Consider the following 17,620-nt stretch of genomic DNA (forward strand, 5'->3'; position numbering starts at 1 on the left):
CATGATGCAGGACGCGGAGAGCAAGTCCGAGACCAGCCAGGCCATCTCGGCCAGGGAGCACTTTGTGTTCACGGACACCGACGGCCAGGTGTACCACATCACCGTGGAGGGCAACGCGGTCAAGGACGGCGCACGGATCCCCCCCGACGTGAGTCCTCCAGACCCCATGGCACCAGGCCCGCTCTCTCCGCCGCAAAGGACCGTCGTGCTCCTGAGGCTAAAGCGTTAGCGCGTTGATGAATGGGGCCTGCTCTCTGCTCATTACTGAAACACCACATCTCTCCAGCCCTGGTGATTAGGTAGCGAGTGAGTTCTAAAACAAGAGTAAATAAATGATCATCTTGATGCAAACAAGTCCTCTCCAATTATATGTATTTCTGGTGTGAGAATTTTTCATGTTGGCACGGTGCCATTTTTTGTTACATATGGAGCAAATAGGCTTAGTGTAGAGCCGGGAGCAAACATTACTTTTCTGGATGTTTTCTTTATATACACCCGCCTACACTTATACTAGTTTTCTTTCTTTTCTTTCCTTTCTTTCTTTCTTTCTTTTGTGTGTGTGTGTGTGTGAGAGAGATTGATTGCATCTTCTTGTGTGTGTGTGAGATTGATTGCATCTTCTTGTGTGTGTGTGAGATTGATTGCATCTTCATGTGCGTGTGTGTGAGAGTTTGACTTTCACGTGTCTTCATCAGTGTTTTTCAGATAAAGCCTTGCTTGTGGGTCCCCTGTGGTTCCGTTTGCAGTCTGGCTGCAGGGGAGCGTCACTTTTAATGAGCCCCTATTACAGTATTTACCTCTCAAAGTGACTCATTATTGGGGTGTAATGGAGACACTTTAATTGGAGATTTGTTTATAGCAAAATATGTTTTTTTGATATTTATTGGCCAAGTTCCCCCTTCATACTCATGGGATGGTCGGTCAACAGCTTGGAAGATATTACGCTGTGCACACATGCGTGAGATAATGATGATAACCCGAGGATGATGCTTTTTAATGGCCTCTGAAAATGTTGAACTGTCGGATCGAATGACTCTTTAAACCTCCGAACGATCAACATTAGCATACAAAACGTTGTGTAAACTCCCAAAGTGCTGAGATTTCACGCTGGGCCTTCTGTTGCCGTCACCGCGGCTGTTGTTTACTGTCAGAAAAGTACCTAGACGTGCAGCGCGATTACATGCATTGATTAACAGACACTTTGGAGTTTCGGAGTGTTTACCGTTGTACGGTGTCATGGAGCCTGAGAACCCTGACACTAATCCCTGACGGGGGAAACACGTTCTCGAGTAGCTGGCTCGCTGGCGACGGTGACGGCGTTGACAGGCGGCGGAGGGGTTCCAGTGAGTGGTGGCCGACGGTAATAAAGGCAGTCAGGGGATGTTTACCACCGGATTTAAGAAGCTGCTCTCTGAGACGCCAGCTGACTTGTGTGCACCGCTCCAATCTGTGCATAGCCCCTGTCGGATTCTCCAAAGCCCGTCCGGAATAACGTAGAAGCCGGATGTTTGACGTCAGCAGAACGGAGCAAAATCTCTTCTTCATATTCAACAAATCCACCGGAATGATGATCCGCTTATCTTGTCTTATCTTGTTAACGCTCCCTCGGTGTGGTGCTTTGAATGGGCTGCCTGTAGAATGTAGAATATTTTAAACTAGAAACAGTGACCTTGTTGCTCTTTTGTTTTTTCTCCTTAAAGGAGCAGTGTGTAGCATCTAGCGGAGAATAATTAGAAATAGTATTTAATATTCATGTGTGTGCTTGAATATGTGAATCATCCGACAATAAGAAGCGTTTTGTTTTCGTTACCTTGGAACGAGCCCTTTATAACTGTATAGGGAATGGGTCCTATTCCATGGAGTCATGTTGCACCACCATGTTCGTACAGTAGCCCAGAACCGTCAAACAAAATATGCGTTTATAATAATCATAATTACTGTCTAACTTTCAAGCAATGGCGTATAGTTTTACAGACTAAAATACTAAAATCAATCAAGGAATCTCATAATACGACACGGCTACTCGTTGTCGTGGACGTTCACATCGTTATGGAAGCACCTAATGGCACCGTATTGGCCAGTACAGGCCACCGTAGCTTCTGCTAGGTCATTGAAACGAGAGGGGTGAGGGGGGTATTCGGTTGGAAGCCATCTGCAACATCATCGCTAGATGACTTATTCTGACACACTGCACCTTTAACCTCAGACGGACAGCGGGGTCGTCCAATGAGATTGCTAGATGACTGTGCTGTTGTTCCTGTTCTTAAGTACAGGTTGTGTGTGTCTTGCAGGGCAGCATGGGGAGCATCGCCTGCATCGCCTGGAAGGGTGACACCCTGGTGCTGGGGGACGTGGACGGCAACCTCAACTTCTGGGACCTCAAGGCTCGGCTGTCACGGTAACGGCACACCCCTTTTTAATTGTTCTTTTTTGTTTTTCAAGAAAATAGCGTGAGGGTGGGGCTGGGGGGAAATAAAACCCAGTGGGTTACTGGTGGTGACCCAGTGGGTTACTGGTGGTGACCCAGTGGGTTACTGGTGGGGACCCAGTGGGTTACTGGTGGTGAGCCAGTGGGTTACTGGTGGGGACCCAGTGAGTTACAGGTGGTGACCCAGTGAATGTTGTTGACTTCTCCTAGGGGCATCCCCACCCACCGCGGCTGGGTCAAGAAGATCCGCTTCGCCCCTGGGAAGGGGAACCAGAAGCTTCTGGTCATGTACACGGACGGGGTGGAGGTCTGGGACACCAAGGAGGTAGGGGATCACACCTGGGCAACATCATGATGGGTGGGTGGAGGTCTGGGGCATCAAGGTACATAGATGGATGGGTGGAGGTCTGGGACACCAGAGGATGGAGGGGTGGAGGTCTGGGACACCAGAGGATGGAGGGGTGGAGGTCTGGGACACCAGAGGATGGAGGGGTGGAGGTCTGGGACACCAGAGGATGGAGGGGTGGAGGTCTGGGACACCAGAGGATGGAGGGGTGGAGGTCTGGGACACCAGAGGATGGAGGGGTGGATGTCTGGGACACCAGAGGATGGGAGGATGGATGGGTGGAGGAGTGGAGGTCTGGGACACCAGAGGATGGATGGGTCGACGGTGCGTTGGCTGATTAATGGATCGATGCTGTATGCATAAGGGATTGTTCCCTTCGTTAAACATGAATTACCAATGAGGTGAAGCCCATGGGGGCAGTGATATTTAACACCCTTTACACAGGCAGAGTCGGCGTGTCTCTCTGAGGATGAGGTCCTCCAGCCTTTCAATGTTGTTGCGGTGTACGAGGATATTTAGACTAATGTCCTCCCTCATAGAAACGGTGTTCACCGCTACGTTACAGCGACCATTGTCCACCTTTTTGTTCCCGGAGGCTCCGTGGTAATTTTCACTGTCTGACACAATAACACTCAGCACAGCGCCTTTAGTGCTTTCCCCGCTTTCCCCAAATCCACCATTACAGGATAGATGGTGCAACCGACTCCCCCAGCACCGCATCGGCCCGTTCTTTAACCGTTCTCCCCAGTGGTTATCATCTCTCCCTCCGGAACCCGAACCCAAACCACAAACCCGGTTTGGGCTGAGCCTCAACGGCATCTTTGAAGAACGGGGGGAAAGTACGGAGCGGGTGATGCAACTGTACAGACGGAAGAAAGAGACGGAGAGGGAGGGGAAGGGAAGGGATAGAGGGGGGGGGGGGAAATGGAAGGGAGACCGAGGGCAAGAGATTGGAAGAAAGGGAGACGGAGAGCGGTGGAAAGGGAAGGGAAAGATGGGGAGGAAGGGAGACAAGAGTGTGAGAGGTTAAAGGGGATGGGGAAGAGAGAGGAATACACTGAGATGGAAGGGGAAGTCAGAGTGAGAAAGAGTGGATGAGGGAGGGAGAGCGAGATTGAAGGGAAGACAGAGTGAGAGATACATTGAGAGGTGGGACAGAGAGAGGTTGAGGGAAGGAGGGAGAGAGGGAAAGCGAGAGGGAGCGAGTCCACTAGAGGAGATCTCCGAGACGCTCCAGTGTCCCGGTGACAGCTGGGGTACAGCTGCTGACACAAGCCCTGCATGAACAAACCAGACGTCGACCGACACCTCCAGCCCCAGAGAGCCTGGGTTTGGGGGGGGGGGTTGGGTGGGGGGGGGGCCGGGCACGGTGGGGGGAGGCTGGTTCGGAGGGGGAGGACCGGGCGCTGTGGGCCTCTTCATCCTCCATCCCCGTGCAGCCCAGGGGGACGAAGTCAGGCATCCGTCGGAAGCAATCCTCCACTTAGAAGCACTCCACTCCCACCCCTCCCCTCCTCCCCTCCCCTCCAGAGGGAGTGTGTGGACGGTGAGTGCTGCTATACCCACGCTCTCTCCACAGGTCCAGATGGTGAGCAGCATGCGCATCGGACGCAACGTCAACTACCGCGTGCTGGACATCGACTGGTGCACCTCGGACAAGGTGGTGCTGGCCTCCGACGACGGCTGCATCCGCGTGCTGGAGATGGCCATGAAGTCGGCCAGCTACCGCATGGACGAGCAGGACCTCACCGGTGATTGGCTACGATCCTCCCATGATAATAGTCATAATAACGAGAAGGATAATTGGTGTGGAAATGCTTTGAGTATATGTACAACGTTCTAAGCATCTACAATGTTTCTTTGGTGTGTTGAAATAACAAAGTGATGCACATACTCACACTCAATCACTCACTCACTCATACACACACACACTCTCATACACAGGCACACTCTCATACATACACACTCTCACACACACACACACACACACACACACACACACACACACACACACACACACACACACACACACACACACACACACACACACACACACACACTCTCACTCACTCCCTCACACCATGCCGTCTAACCATGGCTCTGCTCCGTGCGTCCCCTGGCCCCCCAGACCCCGTGTGGTGCCCCTACCTGCTGCTGCCCCGGGCCTCCTTCACCCTCAAGGCCTTCCTGCTGCTCCAGCCCTGGTCTGGGACCTTCACCATGGACATCAGCCAGGTGTACGTCCCCTACCACGCCTCCACGCAGCCCAACAGCCCCTGTGTATATGCAATTAAACGTTCAATTGTTTCGCTCAAATGTCGGCTTAGCTCAGGAGGTAGAGCGGGTTGGCTGGCAACCGGAAGGTTGCTAGTTTGATCCCCGGCTCCTCCTGGCTGAGTGTGGAGGTGTCCCTGAGCGAGATGCCTCACCCTGACTGCTCCAGACGAGCTGGCTGTGGCCCTGCATGGGCGACTCCGCCGTCGGAGTGTGAAGGGGTGTAAGTCGCTTTGGAAAAAAAAACGTAAAATGTCAATTGGATGGATGTATCTGGCCGAATTTTATATCCAATCAACATTTGTTTCACATTTTACGGTGCCTATTGTGTGCGTATCTAAGTGAGTGTGTGTGTGTGCCCATGCCTATTGTTTCCAAAGCCAGACAGGGATTGCATGTTGTTTGCGTGCCTGTCAGCCTTCGGCGCGCGCTCATCCCCTTAGAGCGGCTTGTGGTTTAGATACAGATGCTCTCGCTGCAGAGGCAGCCGCTCTGGGCTCTCACCTGTGTCTGCCTAGGAAGACGCGTGGATCAGAGGCACGGTGGAAGTAGCACATCACCACAGGTGCAGGTAGAGAGTGTCCTGGCGCAGGCAGAACAGCCGCAGTGCTGTTTTAAACTGTAGCCGGATATAATCAGCCTCGCTTTTAGCAGACATCTCTCCCTTCAACGCTCTGCCCTTCGCCGTCGCCGCCCGCATGATGTTAACAAAAGAAAGACTAGTCTTTAATCACCTGACTTCTGACAGCATTGTGTTGTGCTCTTGTCTCATGCTAATGCGTGTTCCACCTATTATACTGCAGCCCAAGGTTATGTTTTGAAGTGGTGGAGATTGAGCGCCTGCCGCCAGACCTGCCGTATAATGAGCCTGGTTTAATTCCTTCCTCCCAGGGACTACAATGAGAAGGACGAGATCAAAGGGCTGATCCAGGAGCAGCTCAACTCCCTGTCTAAGTGAGTTGTGTTGTCCTCTGCCCGATAATGACACCCTACAATAGTAGTGTTACACCGCGTGCGCAAGCCTTTTTTATACAGACATCTTTATGTCTCAGACTCTGGCACAAGTGTGCACATTCAAATACGTGCACACACACACACGTGCACACACACACGTGCACACACACACACACAAACGCACACACACACACACACATCTCCCTATTTAGAATTTATGAACACACAACAAAAATCTGATTTATATTAGACGTTTTTATCATTCCTGGCTGCGTACCACCGGGGGGCCGCCATGACAGGAGACCCCCTGCAGGGCCAATCATGGCTAGCCTTGTCAGGACAGATAGTAGTAGACCACCAGTATCAGTCAGACTGGACCCCGCTGTGAGGGACACTTCTGATTGGCTGTAACCGTGTGTGTGTGTGTGTGTGTGTGTGTGTGTGTGTGTGTGTGTGTGTGTGTGTGTGTGTGTGTGTGTGTGTGTGTGTGTGTGTGTGTGTGTGTGTGTGTGTGTGTGTGTGTGTGATGGTGTTTCCCTGTTTGTTTCCACAGCGACATGAAGAGCGTACTGCAGGACCCTGAGCTCAGCCTGCTGCAGCGCTGCCTGCTGGTGTCCAGGTGAACTACACACTGATAGACAACCACAGGCCACCGGCCAGCCACTACCTCCATCGTTAGGGTTTAACTTCTTGGTTAAGACCTGGTTACCTAATAATACCTCATTAATGTCTTAACTTCTTGGTTAAGACCTGGTTACCTAATAATACCTCATTAATGTCTTAACTTCTTGGTTAAGACCTGGTTACCTAATAATACCTCCTTTTTAGACTAATGATTGAGTGCTTGTATTTCTGAGTATGGTGCAATGAGAGTAATTCCCTAACCTAGTGTAGTATTTCTACATATAAAATACCTTGTATACGAGTATTATATAAGAGTATTAAAAAATAGTATAAACTCAATTTTGTTTGGGGTCTAGTGACATAATTTCTTGATTTGCAGAAATCTTTTGACTTGTGATGGAAACATCTAAAATGTAATCCTGAGGTTTTTTCTAGATAATATCAAGAAGGAATAGGACTATGTGGCTGAAATATAAAATTATGTGTACAAGACACATACCTAATTACCTGTGAAGATCCCCGGCATTGAATGATGAGACCTAAAACGAGACACGATGACAACAGTATTAGTAAAATAACGACGTTCTTCAAACTCAGAAACAGTTAGACGGTCGCAACTTCACCTCCACCAATGATAGGCCCATCTATTAGCAATGAGCAAGCTAACCTCCTTCTGGAAACATCCGAGGGGAAGGCGTGCGTGAGTGCAGGCCAAGTTCTCAACTCACCCTCAAGCTTTTGATGAGCCTTTTAAAGTTAGGGTAGACAGTTTGGAGAAACCAGCCAGAGTCCATACCTGTACTTGTGATGTGAAAAAGAATTCCCCCTTGGGGACAATAAAGTCTAAAGTCTAAGCTAGATTTTGAAAGTATCCAACTGCAAAATCCCATCTTCCCTTCAGGCCTCCCTCCAGCCACTGCCCAAAACACTGGTTTAGCTCACATGTGTAGGTAGGGGTAGGCAGGTAGGTAGACGGACAGGTAGTCGGAATGATGAAAATATCAATAAATAAGACAACAAATCCTTCTAAAATAAATCACCTACTCTAGCTTTAATCGAATGCAGTCTCTGGACCGAACAGCCCAAGAGCAAAACATAAACTGCTTCAGAGATGTGATATTGAACCTGATCAAGATCAAGTCCGCCTCGACCACTATCCTTTACAGTAAAGTAGCCTAGCAACAGCCTCGGCTTATATCCTGAAACGGGGGCGATTTAATGGCGCTGGCTCCAGCCGGGGGAGGCAGAGATCAGTGGGGAGGTGGGGGTAGACGTGGGGGGATGTTGGCAGTGCCAGACGAGAGGGATCCGCGAGTCATTAGCGCGACAAACTCCTGCAATGCGCTCCTTCTTAAAACGCCGCACAGGCCTCACCGCCACAAAGAAAGCAGCGTGCTGATCTGAAGGGCGGGGGGTGGGGGGGGGGGTGGTTGGTTCTGTGTTTTAAACCAGCCTGCGGTCACCCTCCGTCCGCAGGCTCTTCGGGGACGAGTCGGACCTTCAGTTCTGGAGCGTGGCGTCCCACTACCTGCAGGCGTTTGCCCAGGCCCGCCTGCTGAGCGTGCCCGCCGCCGAGGGTCAGCAGCAGGACGGCAGCCAGCCGACGACCTGCCACGGCTACCTGGACATCTGCCACGACACCCTGTGTGAGAGCAGCTACTTCCAGGTAATGGCGCCCGGGTACCTGCGTGCGTGCGCGTGTGCGTGTGTGTGTGTTGATTTGTTTGAGTGTCAAGGTCCCCACGAGGCGGGACGTGGTCTGGAGGACCGCCTCACGACAACAAACACACTGTGAGGACATGAGGGCCAAAGAACTTTGAGAGAGAGAGAGAGAGAGAGAGAGAGAGAGAGAGAGAGAGAGAGAGAGAGAGAGAGAGAGAGAGAGAGAGAGAGAGAGAGAGAGAGAGAGAGAGAGAGAGAGAGAGAGAGACTCTTTGCGTATCAGTGTTTGGTTCCAATATGGATGCATCATCAAGTGCTAATATTAGCCCTGATGAGCCGGGCAGGCTCCCCCCCCCCCCACTTATAGTCCTTCAAAGTCTCCCGATTGTGAATCGGAGTCTGGCCACGTAGGACCACAGACAGCCAGACTGTCCCCGGTGGCCTTTGGTGTCAATGTCAGCCCTACACACAACTCACAACACGTTTAACACACACACACACACACACACACACACACACCACAAACACACACACATATACACACAGACTGACTGACGTTGCACTCGCGGTGACAATTATCAGCGGCGTCCACCTTCACAGCCCCTGAGGCAGCGTGCTGTCCTTGTGTGCTCTCTCTGGTCAAAGCCATCTGACATTCTGCCCCCTGGGACCTTTCCTCTACTTCCTGTCTGAGATGCTCCATGCCCCCAGACCCGCCACTGAGACCCCGTCAAGGAAATGATAAACCAACAAGAAGCCTTGGTTTGTACTGTCTGTAAGGTCTTTTGTGAGTGGTGGTTGTTGATTAAGGACTCTGTGATGGTCATGTAGGATTCTTGGATGCTTTTACGTAAAGGCACTTCAGAAATTATAATAATTACTCAACATTATTTAACCTTCGATAGATTGATAGTTGACAAAATCAGAAAATGGCTCTTCTGCAATCATAACTAGCTGATAGCTCAGCCTTAGAGCAACTGTAAAAAAGTTGGATTGCTACATTTCTTTCATCGATCTGCAAAAATCTATTTCTATCTTTTGGTACTGATTTTAAATTCCAGCGACAACCAAAGATTTCAGGATCCACATCACACTTGGGATGTGTCATCACATCACACAACACACACAGCAGCCATAAGCAGATAAACAAGTTTTCAAAAACCTTGTTCAACACATTGATCGGCTTTACTGTGTTGCAGTCCGCCTGGATGCACTTCGGGTTGGCAGCCTGGCAACCAACCAAACTGGAGGCTGTTGGTTGCCTTGGTGACAGTGGAGGATTTTAATCAAGCCCTTAGCCTTGCACTCTAGTGTGTGTCCAACTGATTTTAGAGCAACAAAGGAGAATGCCTTGAACTACAACCTCACCGCCACATTTACCTTTCTTGGAGTAATTTAAGCATTGACTCCCAATTCCACATTTATTTCCCTGTACACGAATGAAAAGACATTTCTTCAAGGCTGATGCCTTGAACACTAAGGAAAGCCGCACACTAAGGAAAGCCGAACAAAGCAGAAGCATGCGGTGACGTAAATCCACAAGGTTATCTGCCCCTAACCCTACCTGGTCAGCGGTCCTCGCTCACCCTGATAATGCACCGTGTGTGTGTGTGTGTGTGTGTGTGTGTATGCCTAGCTAACTTTGTTATTGTAACTTTGTTATTTTGGCTAACTTGTACTCTCAAAGGGCTCTGCTGCATTGAGAGTTCCGCCGATAAGGTGATTGTGACCAATGACCAGAAAGAGTTTAGAGACAGGGCCCGATAAAGACAGTAGTACACCAGCAGCCCAATTAAAACAGAGCCCACATTGCGGACCCTGCTGGCCTCGGTGAAACCATCAAAGACGAGGCCGTTTCTCCACACACTCGCCTCCGACACAGAAGGCAAGGGCGGCAGACACATACATATGCAAATGGGTGTAATAAGCCGCTCGTTGTGTTGATGTGAGCCACAGAAACACACTCACCCACACACAAATGCACACACAGACACACAAGCACACAGACGCACACTAATGCTCACACACACACAAACCATAATATCCCCTTCTTTCTCTCAGTTCTCTGGGTAAACATCTTTATTGTAATATTTAAATCGCATTAGGCTGTTTCACTGTGTATTGAAAACAAGTTAAAAAAAGCGCTGTACAGTGCTGCATACAATTATTTCAGTTTAGCGTGTTTTCTATCAGTTCAGATAAGCTGGAGATGCGCTCGCCGTCTCCCAGTCGGTAGAACGCCCCGGGCAATGCCGGTGTGTAAAGGTTAATTCATCTTTATCTGGACGGACCAAATGGCCCGAGGCCTGTTAACATGTGATACAAGCTAATTCTGAGTGATGGTCGGCTTAGCTCAGGTGGTAGAGCGTGTTGACTTGTAACCGGTGGGTTGCTGGTTCGATCCCCGGCTCCTCCTAGCTAAGTGTTGAGATGTCCCTGAGCAACACACCTCACCCTGCCTGCTCCCGACGAGCTGGCTGTCGCTGTGTGTGGTGGTTGACTCCGCCGTCACTGTGTGTATGAACTGTTTCAGATAAGTGTCTTCAATTAGAATTACAATTTGCATGAATACAGGAAAAAAAACAAATGTTATCAATATTGATGTCCCATTGAAACACCGGTGATATGACTTGTTCCCTGTGCCACAGAAATTCCAGTTGGACCGCGTTCATCTGCAGGAGGTGAAGCGCTCCAGCTACGAGCACACCAAGAAGTGTGCCGACCAGCTCCTCCTGCTGGGCCAGGTTGGTACTGCGCCCCCGCCATGCATCTTTCTGTTGAAGAGAGGACACCGGCCCCCCACCACTCTAATCAGCTCGGCCCCGAATCTCAAGGATTCTCCTCCCTAGTGCCGTCTCCTTCCCTCGTTATATAGAGCCGTTGTTGTGCGTGGTGAATGTTGATTGGAATGTTGATTTGAATCCTCCTCATCACATCCCTCTTCCTCCTTGTCAATAATGTCAACCTCCAAGACTTCAATAACCTGGCTTCAATAATCTGTAACCACTGGTTACAGTCAGAGACCCACACGCCTCTGATAATTTTTTTCTCTCTCTCTTCTCCTTCTCCTCCTCTTCCTCCTCCTTTGAATCTCTCCTTTCCTCTGCTCCCCCCCCATCTCTACCTCTGTCTCTCTCTCCGTCCTTCCATCTCTCTCTCTCTCTCTTGCTCTCCCTCTCCACTCTCTCCCTCTTTTTTTCTCTCTCTCTCCCTCTTTCTCTTTCTCTTTTTTACTCTCTTTCTCTCTCTCTCTCTCTCTCTCTCTCTCTCTCTCTCGTTCTCTCCCTCTCCCCCAGACTGACCGGGCGGTGCAGTTGCTGCTGGAGACGAGTGCAGACAACTCCAGCTACTACTGTGATTCGCTGAAGGCCTGCCTGGTCACAACCATCACCTCCTCAGGCCCCTCCCAGTCCACCATCAAGCTGGTGGCCACCAACATGATAGCCAATGGCAAGCTGGCAGGTAAGCACCATCATGAATGCCCAGGTATAACATGCACATTTGACAATAAGAAGGAATGAAAGGAAAAACACAACAATAAGCCGGTTATAAAAATTTACGGTTATGGAAAATTATGATTGTTTTAAGCTCACGCCATTTTTGTGAACACAACGTTAGTTTTATGTGAAGAGCGTCTGCTTTTAGTCAAAGTCAAAGTCAACGCTATTGTCAATTTAAAAATATGTGCCAGACATACAGAGGAATTGAAATTGAGTTTATCTCCGACCCAAGGTGCATAAGAACAAAAGGATACAATTAGGTCAAATAAGATAAATAATTTACTAAATAAATAGCTGATTATCTATGGAGTTATGATGACACGGTTGGCTGGGATACACTCTCTGCGTGCGTGGACCCTACCTCCGTGCCAGTCGGTGGCGATAACGCTCCGAAACGCCGTTTGCCAAACGCCATAAAAAACGAAGAGGCCAACGCGAGCCCATTAGCAGAGAGGATGGCAGTTAAATCTCTCCCGAGCGCTGTCGCGGCATCTCGCCGTTTGGCGGTCTCCATTGTTTCATGAACACTGTAGCCAGCGCTCTCCCACCGCTGCCAAAGTTTCTATCACAGCCATACATTAAAAGTTTTCATTTTAAAGGACACCCTCACGCACACAAGCGCACGGAAGGAACGAAAGCATGACTCCGGCTGCAGTCTGCTCTGCCGCCGTTTGACTTTTCCAAACGGTTTGACTTTACAAAGCCGCCCTATCGGCGGACCACACTCTTGTGCTATTAACCTCGGTCAGACACCCCGGCCTGGCCGCTGGTGGGAGCTGAGCTCTGGGCTGACGTCTGGGTCACTATCAATCAGCCCGCTGACCGACTGCTCACACCCCTCCTTCCTTCCCTCTCTCCCCTCCCCCCGCCCCCCGGGTCCCCCCGTCCGTCAGAGGGCGTGCAGCTGCTGTGCCTGATTGACAAGGCAGCGGACGCGTGTCGCTACCTGCAGACCTACGGCGAGTGGAACCGCGCCTCCTGGCTCGCCAAGGTAGGCCTCCGCATGGCCTCCATTAGCCCTCCATTAGCACACACTCACCCCGTGTGTGTGTGTGTGTGGGGGGGTGGGCGTGGGCGTGGGTGTGTGTTTGTGTGTGGCCGTCGCCGTCTCTCACCCAGTGTGTGTGAATGTGTACCAAGTGATGTTCATTTGTTTAACCTCGCTTTGGAACATACTAGAAGGCCCGTCTTTGTTGTGAAGTGGAGGTGTAGAGGCAACAGGAAACAACCTTCATCTAGCATGTTGCTATGGTCTGCATAGCGGGAGGCTTCCAGGGCTGCTGGGTCCTCTGTGGTTGAGGGTGTCGCTCCACCGCAGTATGGAGTTGAAGCACTTTGCACCTTAAACCATACATGTCTCTCTGACTTACGTGTGTGTGTCTGTGTATATATCTGCATGTGTGTTTGTGTGTGCGTTTGTGAGTGCGCTTGTGTCTGTGTGTGCATGCCTGTGTGTGTGTGCGCGTGTGTCTGCGTGCCTGTGCGCCTGTGCTTGCGTGCTTTTGCCTGCGTGCCTGCCTGTGTGTGTGCGTGTGTGTGCGTGTGCGCCCCAGGTGCGGCTGAACCCAGCAGAGAGCTCCGACGTGCTGAAGCGCTGGGCGGAGCACCTGTGCTCCCCGCAGGTCAACCAGAAGTCCAAGGCCATGCTGGTGCTGCTCTCCCTGGGCTGTTTCCACAAAGTGGGGGAGATGCTGCACAGGTGAGACCTCTCTCTCGCTCTCTCTCTCCCTCTCCTTCCCCCTCCCTCCCTCTCTTTCTCCTTATCTTGTTTACCTCCCATTGATCCAGATTGAATCAATTTAATTTGACTTGCCATCACAGACCTCATAACCTTTTCAGTTCTCCTTTCATCTCCACATTGCGAAAATCAATACTTTGTACTCCAGTTCAGTATTTCTGTTGTGCTTTCCTTATCTGCTAACTTCTCTCCACAGTTGGTCGATTTTACTTCCTGTGGTGCATAGTTTCTTTGTTGATCTCTTCATCCACACATGTGAAACAAGAGGTCCTTGTGCTCACAGGGCAAATTGACCGGGATGGAAAGTCAATGTTATGTCAGACTGAGACTTCACGTCTCTCTCTGTCTCCTTCTCTCTGTCTCCTTCTCTCTGTCTCCTTCTCTCTGTCTCACTGTCTCTCTCTCTGTGTCCCTCTGTTTTCTATCTTTCTCTATCTCTCTCTGTCTCTATCTCTCCCTCTCTCTCTCCCTCTGTCTCTCCACTCATGTATTTTGATTGTCTCCCTCCCCCTGTCTCCCTTTAGCATGCGGTACTTTGACCGCGCTGCGCTCTTCATCGAAGCCTGCCTCAAGTGTGGCGTGATGGAGGCCAACGACTCCACCAATATCCTTTTTATCTGCTGCAGACCACAGGGGGCCCAGGGGCTGCCTTCACGGTGCGCTGATCTCCACCACGCCTGATTACCCGCCTAACTGGGGAGGAGCGGAGCGGGGGGAGCGATCCGGGTCAATCAATGCCCATTTAGCCGCTCGATGGAAGGCATTATCAGCCTCCGCTAAAGCACCCATGACCTAACAGCTATAGCGCCTAGTGCCCTAGAGCACCCAACAGCTAAAGCTCCTAGCGCCCTAGAGCACCCAACAGCTAACAGCTAAAGCGCCTAGTGCCCTAGAGCACCCAACAGCTAACAGCTAAAGCGCCTAGTGCCCTAGAGCACCCAACAGCTAACAGCTAAAGCGCCTAGCGCCCTAAAGTACCCAACAGCTAACAGCTAGGGCTCCTAGCGTGCTAATGCGCCCAGTAGCTAACAGCTACAGCTCCTAGCACCCTAACGCACCCAGCAGCTAACAGCTAGCGATCCTAGCACCCTAAATCACCCAGCAGCTAACAGCTAGAGCGCCAAGCGCGCTAATGCACCCAGGAGCTCACAGCTAGAGCTCACAGCTAGAGCTCCTAGTGCGCTCATGCACCCAGCAGCACCCCACTAGAGCTAGCTTAGCCTGGCTCACTAAATAGTATTGACTTAAACGGGGAGAAGACCACCTTTGAGAAGGCTCACTATCTTAGCTATTGCTGATGAGTTCCACTCTCAAGAAGTGGCTTGTTCCGCTGCACCTCTCTTCCTCTCCTCCAGAATAGGTCCTTAACTCAGATGGGCACACATTAGCTTATCAGATAGCGCCCTTAGCTAGCAAGCATGAACATAAAGGGGGGACCATAAATCAAATGTTTTAATTTCAAGTGCCAACTAGCGCAGCTCATTGTTTTTCTCTGTCGCCCGTGTCAAGCCTGAAGAACTGAGTTATGGTTTATAATTTCCGCATTGTAAAAAACACACGGCAGTACGCTATGAAGCACATGAACACACCCAGCCACGCCCCGCTCCGTTTCCCGCTCTGTTCTGAACAACGGGGGGGTGTATATATTCTATTTCAGGTCGCGCTACAAACACAAACTGTATTTCGCGCTCTGTGTGCCTCAGTGTTCTGTCACCTCTCTCTCTCTCTCTCTCTCTCTCTCTCGCTCTCTCTGGGTATCAGTCCTTGACCCGCACGCCCCCGTAGCGCACATAAGCTGATCGGGGCGGCGTTCGTGGACTACGCCCGCCTGCTGCGCTCGCTGGGCCTGCGGGAGGGGGCGGCGCTGTGGGCCTCGCGGGCCGGCGGCCCCGGGGAGGAGCTGATGGAGGAGCTGTTCCAGGGGGAGGGGGGCACGCCGGAGGGGCTGGCCCCCGCCGACCAGGAGACCGGGCCGGGGCTCCGGGGGGAGGAGGGAGACGAGGACCGCAAGTTTGCGAGCGTGGAGGAATGAGCCGGTCGACTCGTTGTTTGAGGAGGAGGAGGAGGAGGAGGAGGAGGAGGAGGAGGAGGAGGAGGAGGACCAGCCCTGTTACCCGTTCCTCCTCGGTCTATCACTGGAACAAACCCTGCGTCTTGTGTACAAAGTGACCGCCACGTGTGTGTGTGTGTGTGTGTATGTGTGTGTCCGTGTGTGTCCGTCCATGTGTGTGGCGGCCGTGCATGTTTGTGGGCGTCCACGTCAGTCTGGTGAACTGAGGCCTGATAGCTTCCCCCCCGGCCCCTCTGTGAGTAAGGAGTGTTGTGTATCATAAGATTGTGTAGTGTGCTTCGATGTGACAGTGGTGACTCTCCACGTGTGTCTCTCGCGGGGAACATTGTTGTTTTCGTGCACGCTTTTATTACGGAAAGATTATGTACCAAAAAATGATGCCCCCATAGATCTATATCGTCGTCATTCCCCCCCCTTTGGTCACGGTGAATCCCCTGTACATAGGAAAACCTTTATTTTGAAAATAAAATGCACTCCTTTGATGTAGAGATAGAGTCGTAAACATTGAAGCCTGAAAACAAAGTGAGTGCACTTTTTAAATTATCCAAATGTGTATTTGACGTGGTTGTGATTGAGTGGTGAAGTGTAACTCTGAGTTGGCCCGTAGCGAGGCCTGGGCTGATCTTACAGTAGACAGACAGTCCTGGTGCCCTGGCCCTGGGCCTTTACAGCTGTAACTCTCAGGAGGAAGTGACATCATCCTGGCGCAGGCTGGCTACGTGCACTGCGCTACGACCACAAGTACATATTCCTCTCTCTCTTTGGAACGCTGTGTTTCTTTCTCTCTCTCTAAATCTCAATGTCTTTCTCTCGCTCTCTTGCTCTCTCTCTCTCTGTCTCTCTGAATCACTCTCTCTCCATAAAAAGAGGAGCCACAGCTTCAGTTTATATATTTTGTTAAAAGAAAAATAATCTCTATATATATATTGACATGTAATAAGTTGCACTTTGTATCGTGTTTTTGGGCACAGTGTAATCTAATGTATGTTATGGAAGCTAGAGAAAAGTAGTTGCGGTCGACCAGGGAACCGTTACGACAACATGATGTTGTGCGTTTTCCACCAACACACCGAATCCAAAGTGTTGACTGCATTGATTTTTTAAAATAATTTACAGAGGAGAAAATACAGTATGGACCAATCAACTTTTTATGTTCTTCTTGTGTGATTGTGTTGACATGGCCTCATGAGATGTTGTTTTTATGTGTTTTTCTGTGTTTTTCTGCTCTCCGCCCCAATACTGACCTGGGTTGAAGTGTCACTACGGCAACCTGGGCACTTGGGTCTACAAAATGCTCGAAAAGAAGTTATACTGTTTTGTTTGGCACATACGTATTACCGTTATGGCTGTAGCGTCTAGAAACCGTTATGTTGGGACCTCACACTTATAAGCTGCCGATCACACAAAGCACACCTGCGCATCCTGCTCCGTTGATGTTGTGCCGTATCGTACAAGCAGTATGCACTGTGGTCTGACATCTGCAGCTTTGCTTTGGAAGCACGCTAAGCTCACTACAGAGATGAAACATTCCCCCATGCAACCGTTTGTGTAAAAAAATAAAATAAAACTGGCAGGTGAATACGTTGTAGTAGACAGGTGGACGTTGTAGTAATATAAAAAAAAAAGTTTATTATCTGTTCATTGTTTAGTCAATGTTCACTGCATATGAAAATGTGTTCTTGTCTTTGTACATATGGAGAGCAGCACAATAAAACGGACCAATAACGATACGATCGTGTGATTCTGTTTTCGTCTATCCCGGTTCTCGCCACACGAGGGCGCTGTTGCAGCAGGATGTATCGTCCAAGACCCCTCCGAACACGTCTTGATTTCCGAGCGGTGCTTGTGTGTTTGTTCCTATAGAGAGGTGCCCTCCTTCATCTATCATCATGTCAAACAAGCAACACCGTTCCCGCCGTCGGCTGAAATCCGGACACAAATCACTCCTCCCCTGACAGGTGGGCGGGGCCAGAGCCGGCCACTGCCAGCTCCCCTCTGACCCGAGCCAGTCTCTTTAAAACCT

The 17,620-nt window shown here is 50.4% G+C and overlaps 1 protein-coding gene across 1 annotated transcript in view; it reads left to right on the top strand.

The window, feature by feature from the left end:
* The window catches only part of wdr11 (WD repeat domain 11), a 55,107-nt gene extending 37,782 nt beyond the window's left edge, over nucleotides 1-17,325 (top strand). Inside the window, exons 16-29 of the mRNA XM_084470532.1 lie at nucleotides 1-148; nucleotides 2,292-2,398; nucleotides 2,639-2,753; nucleotides 4,354-4,525; nucleotides 4,903-5,011; nucleotides 5,940-6,002; nucleotides 6,556-6,621; nucleotides 8,103-8,292; nucleotides 10,937-11,032; nucleotides 11,585-11,750; nucleotides 12,682-12,779; nucleotides 13,342-13,487; nucleotides 14,051-14,130; nucleotides 15,317-17,325. Of these exons, the coding sequence (XP_084326658.1) occupies nucleotides 1-148; nucleotides 2,292-2,398; nucleotides 2,639-2,753; nucleotides 4,354-4,525; nucleotides 4,903-5,011; nucleotides 5,940-6,002; nucleotides 6,556-6,621; nucleotides 8,103-8,292; nucleotides 10,937-11,032; nucleotides 11,585-11,750; nucleotides 12,682-12,779; nucleotides 13,342-13,487; nucleotides 14,051-14,130; nucleotides 15,317-15,558 (1,798 nt within the window). The 3' untranslated portion in view covers nucleotides 15,559-17,325. The remainder of the gene's footprint in view (nucleotides 149-2,291; nucleotides 2,399-2,638; nucleotides 2,754-4,353; nucleotides 4,526-4,902; nucleotides 5,012-5,939; nucleotides 6,003-6,555; nucleotides 6,622-8,102; nucleotides 8,293-10,936; nucleotides 11,033-11,584; nucleotides 11,751-12,681; nucleotides 12,780-13,341; nucleotides 13,488-14,050; nucleotides 14,131-15,316) is intronic.
* The last annotated feature ends 295 nt before the right edge of the window (nucleotides 17,326-17,620 follow it).

The sequence above is a fragment of the Micromesistius poutassou genome, assembly GCF_964030765.1.
Source record: "Micromesistius poutassou genome assembly, chromosome: 7".
Lineage (NCBI taxonomy): Eukaryota > Metazoa > Chordata > Actinopteri > Gadiformes > Gadidae > Micromesistius > Micromesistius poutassou.